General features: G+C 53.3%; 5 protein-coding genes across 8 annotated transcripts; 3 read left to right on the plus strand and 2 right to left on the minus strand.

Annotated features, from left to right (window-relative positions):
- Positions 1–2,246: 2,246 nt before the first annotated feature.
- Positions 2,247–5,234, plus strand: LOC114907439 (lymphocyte antigen 6 complex locus protein G6f-like). The gene is made up of 6 exons (XM_029243106.1): positions 2,247–2,347; positions 2,851–3,180; positions 3,265–3,528; positions 4,485–4,640; positions 4,782–4,848; positions 4,982–5,234. Exons 1-6 carry the CDS (start codon positions 2,290–2,292, stop codon positions 5,004–5,006), a joined length of 900 nt encoding a protein of 299 aa, XP_029098939.1. The 5' UTR covers positions 2,247–2,289; the 3' UTR covers positions 5,007–5,234.
- A 1,488-nt stretch (positions 5,235–6,722) lies between these two features.
- LOC114907441 (lymphocyte antigen 6G6e-like) lies at positions 6,723–8,142 on the minus strand. The gene is made up of 3 exons (XM_029243108.1): positions 8,085–8,142; positions 7,264–7,389; positions 6,723–7,156 (listed from the first exon to the last, which is right to left on the minus strand). The coding sequence occupies exons 1-3, from the start codon at positions 8,140–8,142 to the stop codon at positions 6,879–6,881; spliced, it is 462 nt and encodes a 153-aa protein (XP_029098941.1). The 3' UTR covers positions 6,723–6,878.
- Positions 8,143–9,818: 1,676 nt separating this feature from the next.
- Positions 9,819–11,666, plus strand: LY6G6D (lymphocyte antigen 6 family member G6D). Its single transcript, XM_029243107.1, is given in 3 exon segments — positions 9,819–9,957; positions 9,960–10,118; positions 11,314–11,666. Coding segments are annotated over 3 exon segments (522 nt in total). The 3' UTR covers positions 11,538–11,666.
- A 744-nt stretch (positions 11,667–12,410) lies between these two features.
- LY6G6C (lymphocyte antigen 6 family member G6C) lies at positions 12,411–15,127 on the minus strand. Its single transcript, XM_029244044.1, has 3 exons — positions 15,013–15,127; positions 13,531–13,641; positions 12,411–13,075 (listed from the first exon to the last, which is right to left on the minus strand). The coding sequence occupies exons 1-3, from the start codon at positions 15,062–15,064 to the stop codon at positions 12,861–12,863; spliced, it is 378 nt and encodes a 125-aa protein (XP_029099877.1). The 5' UTR covers positions 15,065–15,127; the 3' UTR covers positions 12,411–12,860.
- Positions 15,128–16,944: 1,817 nt separating this feature from the next.
- MPIG6B (megakaryocyte and platelet inhibitory receptor G6b) lies at positions 16,945–20,180 on the plus strand. Of its 4 annotated transcripts, none has more exons than XM_029243503.1 (6): positions 16,945–17,005; positions 17,230–17,577; positions 17,736–17,826; positions 18,187–18,227; positions 18,338–18,450; positions 18,566–20,180. In XM_029243503.1, exons 1-6 carry the CDS (start codon positions 16,945–16,947, stop codon positions 18,770–18,772), a joined length of 861 nt encoding a protein of 286 aa, XP_029099336.1. In that variant the 3' UTR covers positions 18,773–20,180. The 4 variants fall into 4 exon arrangements, with proteins under 4 accessions (XP_029099336.1, XP_029099337.1, XP_029099338.1 ...); XM_029243504.1 differs by having other exon boundaries at positions 18,357–18,436; XM_029243505.1 differs by having other exon boundaries at positions 18,338–18,436; positions 18,566–18,670.
- The last annotated feature ends 18 nt before the right edge of the window (positions 20,181–20,198 follow it).

Raw genomic sequence — 20,198 nt, forward strand, 5'->3', positions numbered from 1 at the left:
AACCATTACTTTTTCTTTCTGTTTAGATCTGAATTTATTTTTAAATTTTATTTTATTCAAATATAGTTGATTTACAATGTTGTGTTAATTTCTGCTTTAAGCAAAGTGATACATTCTTTTTCATATTCTTTTCCATTGTGGTTTATCACAGGATATCGAATGTAGTTCCCTGTGCTACACAGTAGGACCTTGTTGTTTATCCATCCTATATATAATAGTTTGCATCTGCTAATCCCAAACTCCCAATCCATCCCTCTCCCACCCCCCCACCCCACCCCACCCCACCCCCCAACCACAAGTCTGTTCTCTATGTCTGTCAGTAGGTTTCGCAGATAAATTCATTTGTGTCCTATAAGTGATATCATATGGTATTTGTCTTTTTCTTTATTTTTGGCTGCATTGGGTCTTCGTTGCTGCGTGCGGGCTTTCTCTAGTTGCGGTGAGCGGGGGCTACTCTCGTTGTGGTGCTCGGGCTTCTCGTTGCGGTGGCTTCTCTTGTTGTGTAGCACGGGATCTAGGTGCATGGGCTTCAGTAGTTGTGGCTCACAGGCTCTAGAGCACAGGCTCAATAGTTGTGGCACACGGGCTTAGTTGCTCCAAGGCATGTGGGATCATCCCCGACCAGGGCTCGAACCCATGTCCCCTGCACTGGCAGGCAGATTCTTGACCACTGCGCCACCAGGGAAGACCTCTTTTTTGTTTGTTTGTTTATTTTGGCCGCGCTGGGTCTTCATTGCAGCATGCGGGATCTTTAGTTGCAGCATGAGGACTCTTAGTTGCGGCATGCAGACTCTTAGTTGAAGCATGCAAACTCTTAGTTGTGGCATGCATGTGGGATCTAGTTTCCCGACCAGGGATCAAACCCAGGCCCCCTGCACCAGGAGTGCAGAGTTTTAAGCACTGGACCACCAGGGAAGTCCCTGTCTCTCTCTTTCTGACTTACTTCCCTTAATATGATAACCTCTAGATCCATCCATGGGTAACCACTCTTTTAATCTCTAACCTCATAGATTACTTTTGTGTGTTTTTGCACTTTATGTAAATGAATCATACAGTACGTGCCCTTTGTTTCTGGCTTCTTTACTCTCATCATGTTTGTGGGATTCAACCTTGTTGCATGTCATTGTGGTTTGTTCATTCTAATTGCTATCGAGTGTTCCGTTATGTGAATATACCACAGTTTATTTAGCCAATATACAGTTGTACATTAGATATAGTCTTTGGTATGCATGAAATAGTTCATCAAAAACAATTTTTAAAAAATAGCCTTTAAAGATAAATAACACATTGGGACTTCCCTGGTGGCACAGTGGTTAAGAACCTGCCTGCCAATGCAGGGGACACAGGTTCGATCCCTCGTCTGGGAAGATCCCACATGCCGCGGAGCAACTAAGCCCGTGTGCCACAACTACTGAAGCCCGCGCACCTAGATCCCGTGCTCCACAAGAAGAGAAGCCACTGCAGTGAGAAGCCTGTGCACTGCAACGAAGAGTAGCCCCCGCTTGCCAAAACTAGAGAAAGCCCGCGCTTAGCAACGAAGACCCAGAGCAGCCAAAAATAAAAATTAATTAATTAATTAATTTAAAAAATAAAGAAATGCTTTACCAGGAGCCTTTTATAAAAAATAAATAAATCACACATTCAAAACTATTAGAGCAATATGAAGAGCTGCCTTAAGAGAGTCCTTCCTGAGGCAAAGGGATGAATCAGTGAATTCTCCAGGCCCCTGCTATCCTTCTCCTTGAGTAATAACTTAATATACTCATCAGGGGCTCAGAAGAAGTCTGTGATGTGCCAGGCAGCCACAGAGAAAGTCATTCTAAGTCCTTTAGGGAGTACTGACTGGATGTGCAGTCTTGCGCTGGGTTCCCTGGAAACCAATATGAAGACTCAGCTTCTTCCCTCATGGCTGGTGTCTCTTGGGCTGGAGGAGAGAACACGGAATGTACTTCCAGACTGATGGGAGGTGGACAGCTGTGACCCCTTCTGCACAGGCTTCTTCTTAGCGCATAGAGTCTTTGTTCTGAGTCCTTCAGCTGATGTGGAGTCTGAAGGGTGAAGAGGTCATCTTTGGAGTGGCCTGAACTTGGTCTTCTCCCTCTTGGCACAGAAAGGTGGTTGTCACTTTTTCCCCCATTAGACATGCAGCTGGGCTTTATCTCCCCAGCATTCCCATCCCCTTCAAAGGCCCATGTCACTCCAGAATAGGGAGTATGGGCCTTTATCTGGGCTCTGTTTCCTCCCTGGGGATAGCAGGTCCTAGGCAAGAGAACTTGGTAAGCTCTCCCCATGGCTGCCTTATTCCTCCTCCTTCTGTGCCTACATGGGCTCCCTCAGGCCGCTGCAGGTAAGGAGCAGGAGTTGAGGGGTCCTTCACCTATTCACAGGGTTGGGAGGGACTGCTGCTGTTTCTCCTTAGCGGCCTGGGGAAGGCATCTGTCTCAAGAAGATAGATTTACCCCAGTTGACCTCCCCCTGCCTCTAATACTGGGAAAGATCCAGAGTCAGCGAGGGTCCAGGTCAGGTACAGTTTCCTTTAGAAAATAAGAACAGACAAGTAAATGCTCATCCAGAAGAGGAGAAACAAAAGGGAGGGGTATGGGCATTTGTCAACTATTCCAGCCTTTTCCCTCTTGCCCTCAGATTCCCTCACTTGCCAGGAGAAGTGGGGAAAGCCCCACCCTCTTCTCTCCACCTTACTTTTTTGTTGCTGTCACTCGAGAAAAGTGCTCACAGTCAGGCCCAGTGCTGGGGGACCCCAGAAGGGGAAGAAGCCAGGGGTAGGAGGTTGACGGGTGGGGTTGTTGACCTGATGGAGGTCTCTGGTCTCACACAGCCCCCTCCCCACAGACAACATCCAGGCCATCTATGTGGCACTGGGGGAGGCAATGGAGCTGCCATGTCCTTCACCACCCACCCTGCATGGAGACGAATTCCTGTCCTGGTTCCGCAGTCCTGCAACAGGCTCCTCCACTGCTTTAGTGGCCCACGTCCAAGTAGCCAGGCCAGCCCCAGACCCTGGGAAGACCGGAAGGGAATCCAGGCTCAAGCTCCTGGGAAACAACTCTTTGTGGCTGGAAGGGTCCAAGGAGGGAGACGCTGGGCGGTACTGGTGCGCCGTGCTGGGTCAGCGCCACAAGTACCAGAACTGGAGGGTGTATGATGTCTCCGTGCTCAGAGGTGAGTGGGGAGCGTGCAGACCAGCAGCCACTGGGAAGCAGGGAAGCCCAGACAAAGAACTGAGGAGTCCCTCTCTCCCTCCAGGATCCCAGTTCTCTGCGAGGGCTGCAGATGGATCCCCCTGCTCTATCCTCCTGTGCTCTGTGGTCCCCGCCAGACGCCTGGACTCTGTGACCTGGCTGGAGGGGAAGGGTCCTGTGAGGGGGCGTGTGCAGTCCTTCTGGGGTGATGGAGCTGCCCTGCTCTTGGTGTGTCCTGGGGAGGGGCTTCCTGAGCCCAGGGGACGTAGACCAAGAAACATCCGCTGCCTCATGCCTCAGAACAAAGGGGTCAGCTTTAGCCTGGCAGGTAAACTGATGGACACTAAGGGAAGGGATGTTGCCTCCGACACATCCCGCACTGCTAGCTAGGGGAGGGGGCGAATCTGTTATTGGCTGTTTTTATCCTCCACTGCCTGGAGGAGGAGGGCTTTTTTCTCACTGACTGAATCTGTAACAGAGAAGGGGGCTGGTTAAGCCAACTTTCTGATGGAATAGACCATCAGTCAAGAGGGAGAAGAGGAATTCTGGTGGAATATACCTTTGTTTAGAAATAGGATAATCTATGATCTTTGTGGAATATCCCTTAGCAGTGAGGAAGAAGGTAAGAATTATTGCTGGGGGGGTTGTCTTTTGAAGAAAGGATATATGCACTGATGTTATAATGGCCCATTGATGGTGGAGGCAGAAGGAGAAAAAATATATAATTGTTTTACAATAAAAAGTCCATTATACAGAGAAGGAATGCTATTGGATGTAGAATAACCCATTTACAAGGCAGGAGGGAGGAGCAAATGACCATTATTTTGGTAAGCAGAGGCCAACTAACAGGCAGTGACTGGGTTTTACTTCCCTCTACATCCTCACACCTAATCTGGGGTCTGGCATGTGGTGGGCACTCAGCAAATACCTGTGGAGTGGATGAATGGAAGAATGAATAAACAGAAGCCATTTTCTTTTTTTCTTAAAAGGGTGGATTACTGTGAAGGGCTTGAGGAAAAAATCACAGTTATGGCTGGTGGTCCACCCTGGAGTTAGCCATCCATGTGTAGCCGGGGGGCATCACCACTCTCTGTCAATGTTGGTTTATGGGATCAGGGTGAGAGGCTGGAAACAGGCAAAATGGGGCGGTGGATATTGGGGGCAAGGAAGCCTTCTTTTGGAAGAGCCCACCAGACTATGGGGGAAAGCCTTTCTTTGGGGCATGAGGGACAGACCCCCCTCCCTGCCTCCCTCCTCATCCCTCTTGTCTTGCCCTTACCGCAGCCTCCATGGATGCCTCCCCTGCCCTCTGTGCCCCTTCCACAGAGTGGGATGCACCCTGGATCCTGATGCTGCTGCTCACAGTGGGCCAGGGGTTCACCATCGTGGTCCTCAGCGTCATGCTCTGGAGGCGGAGGATCCAGGGGACTAAGCACAGAAGTGAGTCCCTCCTTCCCAGAGGGGTGGGCTCATATCTTGCCTCTATACCCTGTCTTCTCTAGGGGAGGAGGGGAGTAAGGAATATAGCTCTGAGTTATCTGTGACTTCTCTGCCACACCTCATATGGCCCTTTCTCCCCAGATGCCTCGTTTCCTCAGTTCAAACCCGAGATCCAGGTCTATGAGAACATCCATTTGGCCCATCTCAGGTGAGGAACAACTAGGGGGCAGAGGCTTAAATCCCGGAGGAGACTGAGGTTGGGGTGGGGATGGGATGCTGGTTCCTGAGGACGTGGAGAATAGAAGTATCCTTAATGTCTTTCCGCTTTGCAAAACCCACAGCCTACCTGCCCCTAAGACCAGGTGATCTCGACGACATCTGCTGGGAAGTGTGACCTGCTGTCTCCCTGGCCATCTGGCACCTGAAACATTCCCGAAAACCTTGGCAAGGGGGCAGGGGCTGGGAGTGCTACTTCACAGTCCAGCTGGTCTCCAGCAGCCAAGCTTTCTGTGTGTGTGTGTGTGTGTGTGTGTGTGTGTGTGTGTGTGTAGGGGCTGGGGGCTGAAGGAAAGGAGAAGCATTATTCTGTGATGTCACCTATGAAAAGTGTGATTTTCTGTCTCACAGAAGCCAGTGGAGGGGTGGCCCTGAGCCTGCAGTACCATGGGGTTGAGGGGAGCTTGGGGTAGCTGGAAGGGGTTGAGGAGGGGTGGGGATGAAGAAAAGAGACAGAGGAATCCAGAGACTTGAGCAGTGGTGGAGAATCAGTTATGGGGGAACCAAAGGACAAATGGGGGAAACTGAAGAAGAGAGAAGGGAAGAGGCCCAAGTCAGGGTAAAGGGAAAGAGATGGAGAGAGAGAGAGAACAAATAGAAGTACAAAGTGGGAGGACTGAGGGACAGAGAGAATGGAAAGAAGACCCAACTTGCCTCTAAATTAAGCCAGATCCCCACCCCTGTCTCATCCTCACAAAGAAAAGAAATTGAGAGAGAAGCACCTCTAATCAGACCCCAGACTTCCTCAGATGGAAGTGGAGGGAACTGAGTCAGGATGGGGGTACCTGTGCCTGGCCACCACCCCCACGGCCCCCTCTTATCCTAGGCGCTCCACTGTGGCATCCGGAGCAGGGAGCAGCTTACCACCCTGACATCCTGGGGGCCCCTGGGCAGAGGGAGTGTCCACCGTGCTGGGTGGGGGAATTCCCTGGTGGGGTGAGTAATTGGGCCCTGCGTGCTTGGCTGTCAGTGAACCAGGACAAGTCTGGGCTGGTGAAGCGGGGGAGGGCACCGGTGCTCCCAGCTCCTAGCCTCACGCAGAAATGAGCTGGTCTCCTGGCCACACCCTCACCACTCCACCAGGGGCCCCTCTGTGTATCTACTTAAGCTTGGGCTTCACTGGAGAAAAGCTTTCTCAGAAATCTTACCTAAAGCCTTCACGCTGCAGTGGCTTAAGCTAAGTTAACGGCAAGAAGGAGGATATCAATGACAGATGGAGGATGATGTGAAAGTTGTGGTTCACGTGCCAGCACCCCAGCCCAACCCACCAAGCAGCTATAGTTTGCTGTTAGAGCACATGTGTGTGCGCATGCACACACACACACACACACACACACACAGACATGGAGCAGTGTTACTGAACTCCCAGATAGCACTTTTTTTTTTTTTTTCGGTACGCGGGCCCCTCACTGTTGTGGCCTCTCCAGTTGCGGAGCACAGGCTCCGGACGCGCAGGCTCAGCGGCCATGGCTCACGGGCCCAGCCGCTCCGTGGCATGTGGGATCTTCCCAGACCGGGACACGAACCCGTGTCCCCTGCATCGGCAGGTGAACTCTCAACCACTGCGCCCCAGATAGCACTTTTATTATATTTACTCTTCATAGTTCCCCAAGCCCTCCTTCCTGACCTACCAGATTAATCTCTCCTAGCAGGACCCTCATCCTCATCACACCTGGTGCCCCTTCGATCCCCTTGCCTGGGACCCACAGCTCTGCCAAACGCCTGCCTTGCCAGAGAGCTGGGGCTGAGAGAATGCATCCGCCACAGACATTTAGAAAAGACCAGAGATTTAGAACAGGTGTTCTTTATGAGGCTGGGCTCCGGGTAGGTGCCTCTGGGCAGGAAGAGGCTAGAGCAGTGCCTGTAGGAATCGGGTTTGGGGAGGGGTCCGTGAAGGTGCTGGGCCCAAGGGGTGTGAGGTCTCTGTACAAGATCAGGTTCTTGGGCAGATCTCAGAAGTGTCTATGCAGGTGTTTCCAGGGCCACGGCGATAGTGGAAGAGTCTTGGGTTGCAGGCTGGTGGAGGAGGTGGGCTCCCCAGGTGAAGCTGGCCACGAGGATGAGCGGGGTGATAAGGAGGAGCCTGGGGAGCCGATGCGGCATGGTGGCTGCATCGCACAGGTCCTCCTCGCAGCAGTGGCGCCGAGGAGTGTAGGAGAGTGACCAGTAGGTGGCATGGCCCTGCAGAGAGCGCTGGGTCCTTGGGAGGCAGGCTTTCCGCTCGATGACCTCACTGTTCTATGGGACAAAGAGGGGATGCTGAGGCAGGGGCAGGAAGGAGGCAAGGGCCAGGAGGCCACAGGAAAGGCAGGACGGATGGCGGTGGGGAAGGCCTAGGGAGTCCTCCCTGAGGTACCAATACTGATGCCACAAACTTCATCATCCGGACACTCGTTAGGAACAGGGTAGCAGGGTTTGGCGAAGTTGCAGGTGTAACAGTGGAGCCGTCTCCGGGCAGGGGAAGTGGCGAGACCTGTGGGGTCGGTGGAGATCAGGCAGGGAGGAGAGGCAAACAGGACAGGTGAGAGGCCGAGCCCAGATTTGGGAACGGGATGCACAGACAGAGGTGATACACAAAGGGGGGAGAGAGGAGCAGTGAAGTGGAGGGGAAAATAGACAGAAATAGAAAAAGAGACACAGAGAAGGGAGGGGGGATAATACAGGAAAAGGAAACGACACAGAGGCACGAGGGATACAGGGAGTGTGAGAGACACACAGACATGAACAGAAGCCAAGAGAATCAGAGATGAGCACAGAGAATGACACAAAAAACCAGGCCGGGACGGGGAGGGGTTGCCAGTGAAGAAGTTAAGCAGATGGTGCTAAGTCAGATGAGAAAATAGGAATTAACATTGACCAAGGGGCCCAGCAAAGAAACAGGAGGTGAGATAAGGGTCAGGGGAGACAGAGGCTTGTCAAAGATGCCACAGGAAAGAAACAGTTATTCTCAAATGCCTTTGAAAGGAAATTTTTCTTGTTCCACCTCATCAGGCTGTCCTGAGACCATTCCCAGTAGCTTTTCTTTCCAAAACCCCTACAACTCCCTCCTTGGCATTTCTCAGCACCCTCTCCGCCACCCCCCCCCCCCCGACCGCAGCCTCCTCCACAAGCCCCTGCCAGCACCCCCACCCCACCCTGCGCCCAGCCCCTAAGGATTCCCCAGCCCACCCTTATCCAGTGCCCCACCGAGGAACAGAATGCAGAGGAAAATGCTGGAGGTGCCCATGGCTGGACCCGGGGCTCAGGAGTCTGGGAGAATGTGATCTGCACCCAGAGATCCTAGAGTTGGAGAAATGGAGCATCTAAGTGAGACAGGGAGGGAGCAGTAAACAAACACACCTAGGGAGTGAATCTGAGGGTGGGGGACCAGATTTGGCAGACTGACATAGCAGGGACCCTGTTCTCACAGTTCTCACATCCTCCCTGTCTCCTACTAGAGCCTGCTCTTGCCTTAAGGGTGTTCTCCATTCCCACAGCGTTGGTCTGTTACTCTTAGCTGCGTCTGTCGCTCCTGAACCGGTGTCTGTCAGCGTCTGTCACTTCCCCTCCTACTCCTTTCCCTCCCTCCCCTTGTCTCAAGCTGTTCTTTGCTCTCTCATCTCCTTGTTTTTGTTTCTCTGTCTTTTGTCCTTCTGTGCATTTAAGTCTGTCAATGTCCCTCTCCTTGACCTTGAGCCCTGGCCCAGAGTTGGCGAGTGGTGTTTGAGTGTGGGCTCAACAATCCCCCACCCACCGGCCCACACACAGAGCCCAGCTGCAGCTGCATAAGGGAGGACGCCACCCAGCTTCCCATTCCTTTGATCCCCCCAAGCCTCAACATTCTTACCCCATAATTATCTCTCCCAGCCTTACTGCATTAAAGGAAAGAATCATGGGTGCGGCCAGAGGGACTGCTGTATTTCCACTGGTGCAGGGATGAGGGTCAGAAAGACCAGGAAGGAAGGCAACGTTAAGATTTGGGGAGTACGGGTGGTAGAGTCTGGAAGACGGGGGCTTAGAGATTGGGGAGAAGAGCTGCATCTGGGGAATCAGGGCAGAACGTACTGGGAGTAAGAGGCAGACAGGGTGGGGGAGATGTGAGGTGGAGGTGAGGCAGAGGAGACACAGGTATCCACTGAGCAACAGTTTTCAAAACATTTATCTCAGGACCTCTTTACACACAAAAATTACTGAACACCCCAAAGAGCTTTCCTTATGTAAGTTATATCAATATTTGCTATATGAGAAATAGAAACAGAATATTTTAATAGGTTCATTTAAAAATAAAAAGACAATAAACCTATTACATGTTAACAAAGCATAGTTTTGCGGAAAATAATTCCTTTCCCAACAGTGCAGTGAGAAGGGTGGCATGGCTTTACCCTTTGCGGAATCTGTTTAATGTTGGGCTTAATAGAAGAAATAGAAGATGGCTGGGTTTTCACATCTGCTTCTGCATTCAACCTGTTGGGATTTGTTGTTTTGATTGAAGTATCTGAAGAAAATCTGACAGATATGTAGTTGGAAAAGGAAGACGGTGGAGAACCCTCTAAAAGGGCCTTAGGGACCCGCAGGAGGTCTGGGGCCACCGTTTTAGAATTGTTCCTGAGATGGAAGAGTTTGGGGATGCCAGAGGATGCTGAGAGCTCTTTCTCCTGTGGGGGCCCCTCCCTGTCCCCACTGGGGCCCCCGGTGGCTGCTGGAGGAGTCTCTTTCCTCCCATTTTATTGCCCTATAAAGCCCAAGGCAAGCACAACTGGAGAAAGCCCACGCGCAGCAACGAAGACCCAATGCAGCCAAAAATAAATAAATAAAAATTAAAAAAAAAAAAAGCCCAAGGCAAGGGGGATAAAAGGCTGGCAGAGCGGGGCCAGGGAGGCGGGTGGGCGGGAGGGAGAGGCGCTACAGACACAGGCAGACACAATGAACCCCCTGTTTGCTGGGATCCCGCTCAGCGCCCTGCTGCGGGCTGCCTTGGGTAAGGAGGCAGCCAAGGCGCCTGTCACAAAGGCCCGTCGCCCTGTGCCAGCCGCCCCCCACCCCCGCCCAGTTCCAGCACCTCTTCTCTCCTGCCAGGAAACCGCAAGCGGTGTTATGACTGCGGTGGAGGCCCCAGCGGCTCCTGCAAAGAGACCGTGACCACTTGCGGCCAGGGCAAACGCTGCGGCTTCCTGGAGGGCAAACCCCAACCAGACCTGAGACAGACCAAGCCATCTGGAAACCGTGAGTCCTCCGTTTGTCCCCCTGCCTCCAGCCCCTACTACTTCAGTCCTTCTGGCTTCCAGAACCTTCCAGGCTCAGTCTGGCTCTGGGCAGATGGTGCCGCTGTCAGAGTGGAGCGGTCTGTAGCCCCTTCTGGCTCCTGGCACTGAGCCCCTGGAAGCCCGCTGTCTGTGTGGCCCCACCCCCTCCTCTTTACCCTCCGGAAAGAGTCTCAGAGACCCATTCACTCACAAATGGGTGAAAAGCTCCCTTGAAGGCAGGGACCAAAACATTCAGCCAAACTTCAACTTGCAGGCATCAGCTAAGGACCAGGGAGGTATGTGTGTGTGTGTATTCTAATTTTTTTTGTTTCTAAATAATTTTAGGTTGACAGAAAAGTTAATTTTATTAGAAAAATAGTACAGATCAGTACTGTATAGCCTCACCCAGTTTCCTCTAATGTTAATGTCTTATATAACCATAGTACAATTAGCAAAATCAGAAAATAACACCGGTACAGTACAACAAACTAACCTACAGACCTTACTCAATTTAGCCAGTTGTCCCACTGATGTCCTTTTTCTGATCCAGGACCCACACCAGGATCCTACATTGCCTTTAGCTCTCCTGTCTTCTTAGTCGTCCCCACTCTGGGACAGTTCTGAGTCTTCCTTTGATTCCATGATCTTGACATTTTTGAAGAGTCCTGATGAGTTATTTTATAGAACGTCCCGCAATTTGGATTACCTGATATTTTCTCATGATTAGACTGAGGTCGTGAGTTTGTGGCAAGAAGTGATGTTGGTCCCTTTCAGTGCATCCCATCAGGGTTTCACTTGGTTTCAGGGAGGTGGTTTTTGTTTTGTTTTGTTTTGTTTTGTTTTTTTGGGTTTCTTTTGCGGTACATGGGCCTCTCACTGCCGTGGCCTTTCCCATTGCGGAGCACAGGCTCCGGACGCACAGGCTCAGCGGCCGTGGCTCACGGGCCCAGCTGCTCTGTGGCATGTGGGATCTTCCCAGACCGGGGCACGAACCCACGTCCCCTGCATCGGCAGGCGGACTCTCAACCACTGCGCCTCCAGGGAAGCCCGACAGGGAGGTGTTTTTTGAGGGGGCAGAGGATCCCTTTGGGCTCCTTGGAATCACATCTGCTCTGCCCCAGAAGGCAAGTCCTCAAGCCAGGAGTCCAACAGCCCAATCTCATTCTCTCTCTCAGCCTCAGTGACCTTGATTCATCACCATGCAGCCTGCGTGGCGGCCCATCATTGCAGTCGAGTGGAAACAGAGGTGGTGGGAGACGTGACTTATATGACCCACAGGGACTGCTGCGTCTGCGACCTGTGCAACAGTGCTGTGGCGAGCACTGCAGCCCCCGCGTGCATCGTGGCTGCAGGGGTCACCGCCCTAGCCTGGCTTTTGCCAGGACTGTGGAGAGGGTAGTGGGAGTAGGGGAAGAGAAGGGAGCAAGGGAGCAAGGGAACAAAGGGGATCTGAGGTGAGAAGATAAACACTCCTCTGTGAGCCATTAAAATCTACCGACCACTCTAGAGCTGACTGGAAAATTCCATCTTTTGTTGATGGGAGGGCTGATGGAGTAATGTGGGGGCAACCAGGCTCTAGTTTAGGGGTTATCAAGGATCAGTGGACTTAGTTGCAATGGTGCATTCCTTAACCAACTAAACCCCAAAGGACAATGGAGAATCTGCCCTATGTGACTCCTGCACCCTGTTGCTAGGGAGAATCTTCCTTAGCAACGAGGATCACTGAGGGGAGCAGGCTCTGGGCTGAGTGGGGGCCACCAGGAATCAACGAGCCTCGTTGTCTGGGCTTGTTCCCCTTCCCCGCATTTGCAACTTGGCTCCCAATATGACTACTTGGAATTGAGAAAGGAAATGTAAGCACTGTGATAGGAGGGTGGCTTGGTGCCCCACATACTGGGCCAGGTGAGGCCTCTGAATCTAACTTGAGGGACTGAGGCCTGGAAAGAGGGTCCCAGGTCCCATCCCCATGCAACTCTCCTACCCTTTCTGAGGAGCCCTCAAGCCAGACTGCACCTCTTTCTTGGCAGTACATCAGAGGTGTGGCCTAAATTTAAGGTAAATATTGCTTCTCCAAACACTGGGCCCTGTACACCACAACCCAGACACTGGAAGAGAGGATGGAAGCCTGCAAAACCTGTTTTTCCATCTGCCCCAGCCCAGCCTCTGAGAGAAACTCCCTGAAGGGTTCTTGGGTGAGTGGTGAGTGTGAGGGCTGAGAGTGTTATTTCCTGGGAGGGCGCCTCTGACAATAGATCTTCTGATACACAACTGATCATATACAGACATTTATTACTCAAAATGGAAAGGGGTGAGCAAGGGGATGAGGTACGTATGGGAGCCAGGGTTTGGAGAATCAGCTCATACAGTGAGGTCATCAGGTCCTTCCTGGGAGCCTTCACTGGGGACAGGACAGAAACCCCATTTCAGGCCCAGATTCCAATCCCTCCTCACATAGGGCACAGGGGAGTTCAGGAGGCAAAGTGCGGAGCCCTTCTAGGAGACGATGGAGGATCTGGAGTGGTGTCAAGGGAAATGGAAAGAGACTCCAGAGAAGCAGAGTGGAGGGTGTGGGATGGAAGGATGGATCGGGGGACCACCGTCTAATTAAAGAAATGTGAAGGGTCTGGAGAAATGCTTTTCTGAGCAAAAGGAAGCAGAGGATATGAAGACACAAGAAGAGAGGCTAAGGCAGGTGGGAGGAGGGGCAGCCATGGAGTGAGTCTCAGTGCAACAGCCAGAGGCTAAGGCCAGCCAAGGAGGTAAGGAGGACAAGGGCCAGGGCCGGGGTGGGCCGAGGGGCTGGATTATTGCAGTTGTCCTTGTTGCAGCAGGTGGTGTTATAGGTCAGGCCTAGCTTGTGGTTGGTTTGGTTGAAGGCCTCCCGACAGGGCTCTTCTGGTGTGCCACAGCGTAGGTTGGAGAAAACCCACATCTTCCCTGGGGTTAGGAGGGGGCAGTGGGGACAGTTAAGATGGGCACCTGGCATGCCTGTGTCCACCTCCCCACCCCGTGCACCCCACCCAGGCTTCCTCCCTTCCCAACTCTGCCCTTGGCCTTCCCCTTCTGTATCTCTTCTCAGTCTATCCTTTCTCCTGCACTTCCTTACCCTGCCCCTCACCCCAATCCTGGTCCTATCACTTGCTGCCCGTGAGGCTTTGGACCTGTTACTGTCTCTTTTTGAGGTTGTTTTCTCAGTATAATAATAGCACCCACACTTCATAGGGTTGTCATGAGCATTAATTGAAACAATCCTTGTAAAGACATAGGATGGTGCCTGGCACGTAATAATCCTTGGCCAAATATTATCATTGCTGTAATTCTCTGTTCCACCTCAGCCCCAGCCACAGAGTCTCCCACTGGCCCCCTCTCCCCACTGAAGAAAGGAATGTTACCGAGGTACACATCTGTTGTCAGGCATTGCTGTCCTGGTTCCAGGTGGCAGGACTGCCGGTCCACACAGCCCAGCAAAGGGACCTTGTAGCAGGAGTGACAGCGAATGTCAGCTGGGAAGACACAAGTCGGGCTGAAGTGACGGAGTGTCTGACTCACCTGGGGATGAGCCCAGCTGGTGGGCAGGGTGGAGAAGAGCCAATCAAGTAGGTATTCTGACCTGTTTGTTCTGGTAGGGACAGAGAGGGTGAGTGATGCAGAAAAAATGCAAGTGGGTGAGGATGGAGTTGCTCTGTGAATGGCCCACACCCTAAATGTCTTCCTTCACTCCACCCCATCTGGAGATGAGTCGAGAGAGGCAGTTACCAACAATGGGGCTGGGGACAGATGAAATGTGAGAATACCATGGGGAAGGAATGGAGGTGGTGAGGGAGGAGATGAAGGAATTCAGAAGAGGTCACAGATGGAGTCTTGAAATAGTTAGAAACCTTAAAAGTAAAAATCATGGTGGTTACAACACTTGCAGAAATGGCTTGGAACTTGAGGCTGGCAAGAAAGCCACCTGGGGCCAGATTAGCAATGTATTCTTCACCTCCTGGGGCCGCCAAGAGCATGGGAAGAGGAACCAGACTTGAACTGAATCCTCCCACCCCAGTAGCTCTCTGACAGAAAGGAGAAGTATCTGGGAGACAGATCATCAGAATCCATCCGAGCACTTTACCAAAATGGAGAGGATGGGTGCAGAAAGGCAGAAGGTGGCACCCCGAAAGTTTCTGCTGCATCTGATTCAAGGTTTGAGGGACGGAAGGGTTCAGTCGGTGGAGGAGCCTGGTGACTGCACCTCAGTGAAACCCACCTCACCCTGGGGGTGAGCAACCTTGGCATTCCCTCCCTAGAAGGCCGGGAAATCTCCCTGGTTCCCTGGGAGGTTCTGAGAGGTCACTGGAGCCCTCCAGAAAGCTTGTGTTCCTGGAGGTATGCACCTCAGGGAGGAGCAGGGGGGCGATCTAGGAAAGGCCACTGCTCGAGGGACTGAGCACAAAGTCCCTGATGGAGTAGATGGGAGGAGGGGTCACAAAAGAAGCCCCAGACTGGTTGCCTAGATTTCTGGGAGGACGCCCTGGCTGAGTGCAGGTGGTGAGAGGAGAAAGCAGGTAAGCTGGATCCTGGAGAGTTCTGTATCAGAGTGGGGCTGGCAGGGGAACTGGATATCAGGGTTTCCAAGGAGTGGGGAACAGGGGACCTGGAACCCTGGGCAGGTCAGAAGAGTGCGTCTTGGAGGTGGGGAAGAGTCTGAAGATGGAGACATGGGTCCTTGAGAAACAGAGCAAGGACCCTGTCACAGCGGGGCACAGGAGAGCTGAGCCAGTTGGGTCTGGGGGCGCTTGGGACCTTGAGTAGCGGGTAGTGTAGGGCAGTGCCTGGGGCAGGGTGTAAAAGTCCTAACCAGGTGAACCAGGTCCTTGGGGCCCCCAGGTGCTCACCTGAGACCCAGCAGAGCAGAGAAGACAAGGTGATCAGCAGAAGGCCTTTCATGGTGAGGGTCCTGAGAACGGTAGCAACAGCAGCAGCTGACAGGGTAGAATTCCAGGGATCCTGCTCTGGGAGTTGAGTGGCCTTTTTGGAATTTATAGCCACAACAGTCCCGCCCTACCTGGCCTCTGGTGGCCCCTCCTTCCCCATTTAGGGAGGGGCTAAGCAGGACCCAGTGGGGCAGTAGGGATGGGGATGGCAGAGAGAGGTGGGGAGGGTAGGTAGGTGCACTAGTGGCCAACTCCATTTTGGTTCTTGGTTTCAGTCTAAGACACACCCTCCTGGCCCCCAGGAGTAACATCCCTGTCTGCCCAGTCCTCTGAAGAAGTATCACCAAAGGCCCCTGTGATGTTACAGTGGCTGTGGTGGTAGCAGTGTCTGCTGGTTCCTGGGAAATGGACAATGGGGTATGGCCCAAGCTGACTGCAAAATTTTGCTCCCTGGGGGGCATTGGTAGGGGTATGTGGGCACAAATTGAGCACCAAATTCATCTCAGTCCACTTAGTTTTCCCAACCCCTCCTCAGCCACAGGATGGAGGAGTACGATTTGTGATGTGACCAAGAGCTTCTGTGATGTCAAAGCAGCAGAGGCATGGGCTGGAGCTGCCTGTTAGGGAGGGGCTGCCTTAGGCCCCCTGAAGGTTCTCAGGACCTCATCCTGGCTCCACCTGGGCTTGGCCTGGCCTTGGTTGCTCCAGTGCAGTGAGGGCTGATGAAGTCCTGGGTGTGGGGCTGTGCACCTGCTCCAAAGCACCTCCCCAATCAAAACCTGCCAATTTGGGCGGGCCACCTTGGGCCGGGAGGGACGAAGTGGGCACAGAGGGGTGAGGTAGCAGCTAAAATAAGAATAGAAATAGTAATAATGGCAAGCATATAGTACTCCTATGTCTTTGCCATTGTTCTAGGCATTTACTGGGTATGACTTTATTTAGTTCTCACAATACTCTGCGAGGTAGGTGCTTTTATTCCCATTTTACAGATGAGCAAGCAGGCCCAAAGAAGTTAAGCGACTTGCGCACATCACGCAGCTAGTAGGTGAAGTCGAGATTTGAATTCAGACAGCCAAGATCCAGAAACTGTGGTGTTCCCGGCAACTGCTATGCTTCAAGAGTTAAAGTCAAGGGCTTCCCTGGCGGCGCAGTGGTTGAGAGTCCGCCTGCCGATGCAGGGGACACGGGTTCGTGCCCTGGTCTGGGAAGATCCCACATCCCGCGGAGCGGCTGGGCCCGTGAGCCATGGCCGCTGAGCCTGTGCGTCCGGAGCCTGTGCTCCGCAATGGGAGAGGCCACAACAGTGAGAGGCCCGCGTACCGCAAAAAAAAAAACCAAACCAACCCTTGGGGACTTCTCAGGTATAATAGTATTGTAGGACTTCCCTGGTGGCACAGTGGTTGAGAATCTGCCTGCTAATGCAGGGGACACGGGTTCGAGCCCTGGTCTGGGAAGGTCCCACATGCCGCAGAGCAACTAGGCCCGTGAGCCACCAACTGCTGAGCCTGCGCATCTGGAGCCTGTGCTCTGCAACAAGAGAGGCCGCGATAGTGAGAGGCCCGCGCACCGCGATGAAGAGTGGCCCCCGCTCGGCGCAACTAGAGAAAGCCCTCGCACAGAAACAAAGACCCAACACAGCCAAAAAAAAAAAAAAGAGTTAAAGTCTGCTAAAGTGCTTGTGTAAAGGGCCCCAGCATGAATTCTAAGTGAGCATTGGTTGAGGGCTGTGAACCTGCCTGCAAGGATTCCCAGAGGGATGTGGGCAGCTGGTGGCCCCTCCCCCACCCCTTATCGGAGCCCCCAGACCTGCGGTCTCCCCCTCCACCCCCCTCTGATTTCCCTCCGGTCTCCTTCGCTGATTCACTGGCCTCCTCTTCCCACCACATCGCAGCCATGGCCTTGGTTCTGCAGCTGCTGCCGCTGCTGCTGTCGAGGGCCCAGGGGAACCCCGGGGGTAAGCCATCCCAGGAAAGTCGGAATGGGCGAGGAAAGACTGAGGCAGGAGAAGGAGGAGACCCGGTGCGGGTAGTGGGGGGGATGAGATGTGTATGGGAAGACCCAGGCTGGCGGGAGGGTAGAGGAGAGGGAAAAGGCGTAAGGGGGAGGAGCGTCTTGCTCTGTGGACTTGCCTTGACCACCGTCCCCCGCAACCCCCCCCCGCCCCCCCGCCTCCCCTAGCTTCACTGGACGGCCACCCCGGGGACCGGGTGAATCTCTCCTGCGTAGGGGTCTCGCAACCTACCCGCTGGGTCTGGGCACCTAGATTCCCGGCTTGCAAAGGCCTGTCCAAAGGACGCCGCGCGATCTTGCTGGCCTCACCGAACGGGACCCCCACCGTGTCTCCCGTCCAGCCTTTTGCTGGCCGCCTACGTGCCCTGGACCTTGATATCCGGCGGCTGGAGCTGCTCCTGAGCGCGGGGGACTCGGGCACCTTTATCTGCAAGGGCCGCCAAGAGAACGAGAGCCGTACGGAGCTTCACGTGCTGGGGGACCGGGCCTATTGCAGAGCTCTGGGGCCTACCCACGGTAGGTCCAGGCCTTCACACAAAGGGGACCTAACTCAGACACACGCCCCCGTCAGGGAGGAAGCCTGGTCTGGGGGTTCCTGAGTGAGAGAGCTAGCTCTCTGTCCCCGCACCCTGACCTCGGCATCCACCGCTACCCCGCTACCAACGTTCCCGCAGGGTCCGCGTATCCCCAGACTCTAACCCCGCTGCTGGGCGCTGGGCTGGTGCTGGGACTCGGAGTACTGGGCTGGGCCTGTTGGCTGCGCAGGTGAGCTCTAGGGGCGGGGCCTCATTGAAAGGCTCTTGACCAGAGGCGGGAGGGGCAGGCCCAGAACTTTCGCGGGCCAAAACTACATCGGGAGCCCTCGGGTGTGGTTCGGAGACGAATGGGGGAGGTCGGAACTTGCGGGCGAGGCCATGGGCTGGTGGGTGGAGCCCTAGCTAAGGAAGCCAAGCTAGAGGCCGAGCTGGCTCCAAGCGTGGGCGAAACTATCTGTGCGGGTGGGAACCGAGGTTGTTTTGCTGGTCAGAGCCGGCCTGTTGCTGGGTTGTTGTTGGCGCGTCCTGGGGCCCAGAACAAGCGAGACAAGATTAGTGGTTCTTAGAGACTCTTATCCATCCCTTACAGGCGCTCGCCCCCTCACCCGCCTCGACCACCCCCCAGATTTGGTGAGACTAACTCCACCCCGTTTGCCTTCCCCGCACATTGCCCACCCAATTCCTGAGTCTGAGCCCTCGCTGGGAGCAGACAAGTTGGTCACCTTCTCTCAATCCTTCAGCTCTGTCCCCCCCACATAGTTCCATTCGTGAAAGCGGAGCCCCAGAGGCCAGTAGAGGAGGAAGAGCCCAAGATTGCAGGGGACCTGGACCAGGAGCCGGTAAAGGTTTCGGGGTGCGATGGGGGCTGGCCAGAATCCGTGAGTAAAGTGGACCAAGAAAGACATAGGCTTGGATCCCCAAGGGAGTCAGACATCTGAGACCCTCCTACCTTCCTCCCCACCTTTCAGAGCCTGCTCTACGCAGACCTGGATCATACGGCCCTCAGAAGATCCTGCCGACTGTCCCCAGTGGTCCCTGCTGATGCCTCCCCCACCTATGCGGTTGTAGTTCGAAGGGAAGCCCTTACTACCTCACAAGCTGGGGGCTCCCAGCTCTCCATAACACCCCTCCCCTTCTTGGCCCTTCACCTGGAAAAGGAAGGCACCATGGGATAGAAATGAGCACTAGACTGGGAGTCAGGAGACGGAGGATCCAGGCTATCTCTGCTGCTGATTTTGGTCCCCATCTCTCACACAGCTTTCAGGTCTCCTTCACCACTGATGTCCTTAAACCTGATCAAGCCCTGTCTCCCTATCTTAAGACATCAACAGCTCCTAGATTTTTGCCCTATCTCTTCCCTTCTCTCCACAGTCAAGCTCTTTGAACCAAGGGCCTACACCTGTCTCTTCCATTTTTCTCTTCACTCCACTCCCACTGCTCACGTGCTCGCCATGAGATTGCCAGTGAAGTCCTAATAACCACACCCACTAGACATTTATTAGCATTCATCTGGCTTGGCCTTTGATCGCTCTTATTTAAGCTGTTTTTCTTTAATGCTGTTGTCTTCCTTCTGGACTCCTCCTCCTTGCTCCCTACCCCTGCAGTATTCTCCACCATTCCAGGTTTGTCTTTTTCTTTATCTGCCTTCTCCCTCTCCTGGGATGCTGTCATCCACAGCCAGTCCTCAGCCTTTTTCTGTGCAAGCAACATCCATAACTCTCTCCAGTTCAGATCTCTGATAACGAGATTTCCAAACTGTCCCTCAGACATCCCTGCCTGGCTGGCCCTAGGCATTCTGCACACAGCAGGTCCAAAAGCCAACTCACTGTCATCTCCCAAGCCACTTACTTAATCCTTCCTCCTCTGCATTCTCTCTTGATCAACCCCATTGCCCAAGCCAGAAATGGAGAGTCATGTAGACCTCCTTCCTCTCACTCCCACACGATAAACCAAGTCCTGTCTTTCTATTTTAATGTCACTGTCAAATCCACACCCTTTTCACATCCAGCACTGCCACCTGAATGTACTCTTTATTTCCTCCCTGGATTACCCATAGCCCCACCTCATCCTCCTGCCCTTGTTCTCCTCCCTGAAACTAGAGATATTCTCCCCAAATGCTAACCTGCTCCTGACAGCCTATATTTCAGCAGTATTTCAGCTCTGGGCCCATGGGCCTCAGCTTTGGGTTCAAGGTGCTACAGTACTCTACTTACTCTCCAGGCTTATCTCTGTCACTCAGTGCCTAGAACAGGACAGCCTTAGAGAAATTCTCCCCAGCCCCCAAATGCGCCTTTGCCCAGCACAATTCGTTCTTCCTGGATTAGCCTTTGCCTCCTCCCCACTATCTGCCTGGCTGATTCTTATTTATCCTCAGGACTCAGTTCAAGTGTAGCCTTTTCTGGGAAGCTACTTCTGACCCACTTTGCCCACCCCTGCATACACTCTGATGCTCTAGGGAGCCCCCTTATTTCTCTCATAGCAACAGCCTCCTGTGAATTGTTCCATTACAACCTGTATTTCAATTTATAAGAAATTTTCATGTACTGTGAGTCCCCTGATATCAGGAGACTGACCCTTTTTATATCACCGCTAAGCCTCAGT

Source organism: Monodon monoceros, unplaced genomic scaffold (genome assembly GCF_005190385.1).
Source record: "Monodon monoceros isolate NGI ecotype Baffin Bay Population unplaced genomic scaffold, NGI_Narwhal_1 Super_Scaffold_3, whole genome shotgun sequence".
In the NCBI taxonomy this organism is placed as follows: domain Eukaryota; kingdom Metazoa; phylum Chordata; class Mammalia; order Artiodactyla; family Monodontidae; genus Monodon; species Monodon monoceros.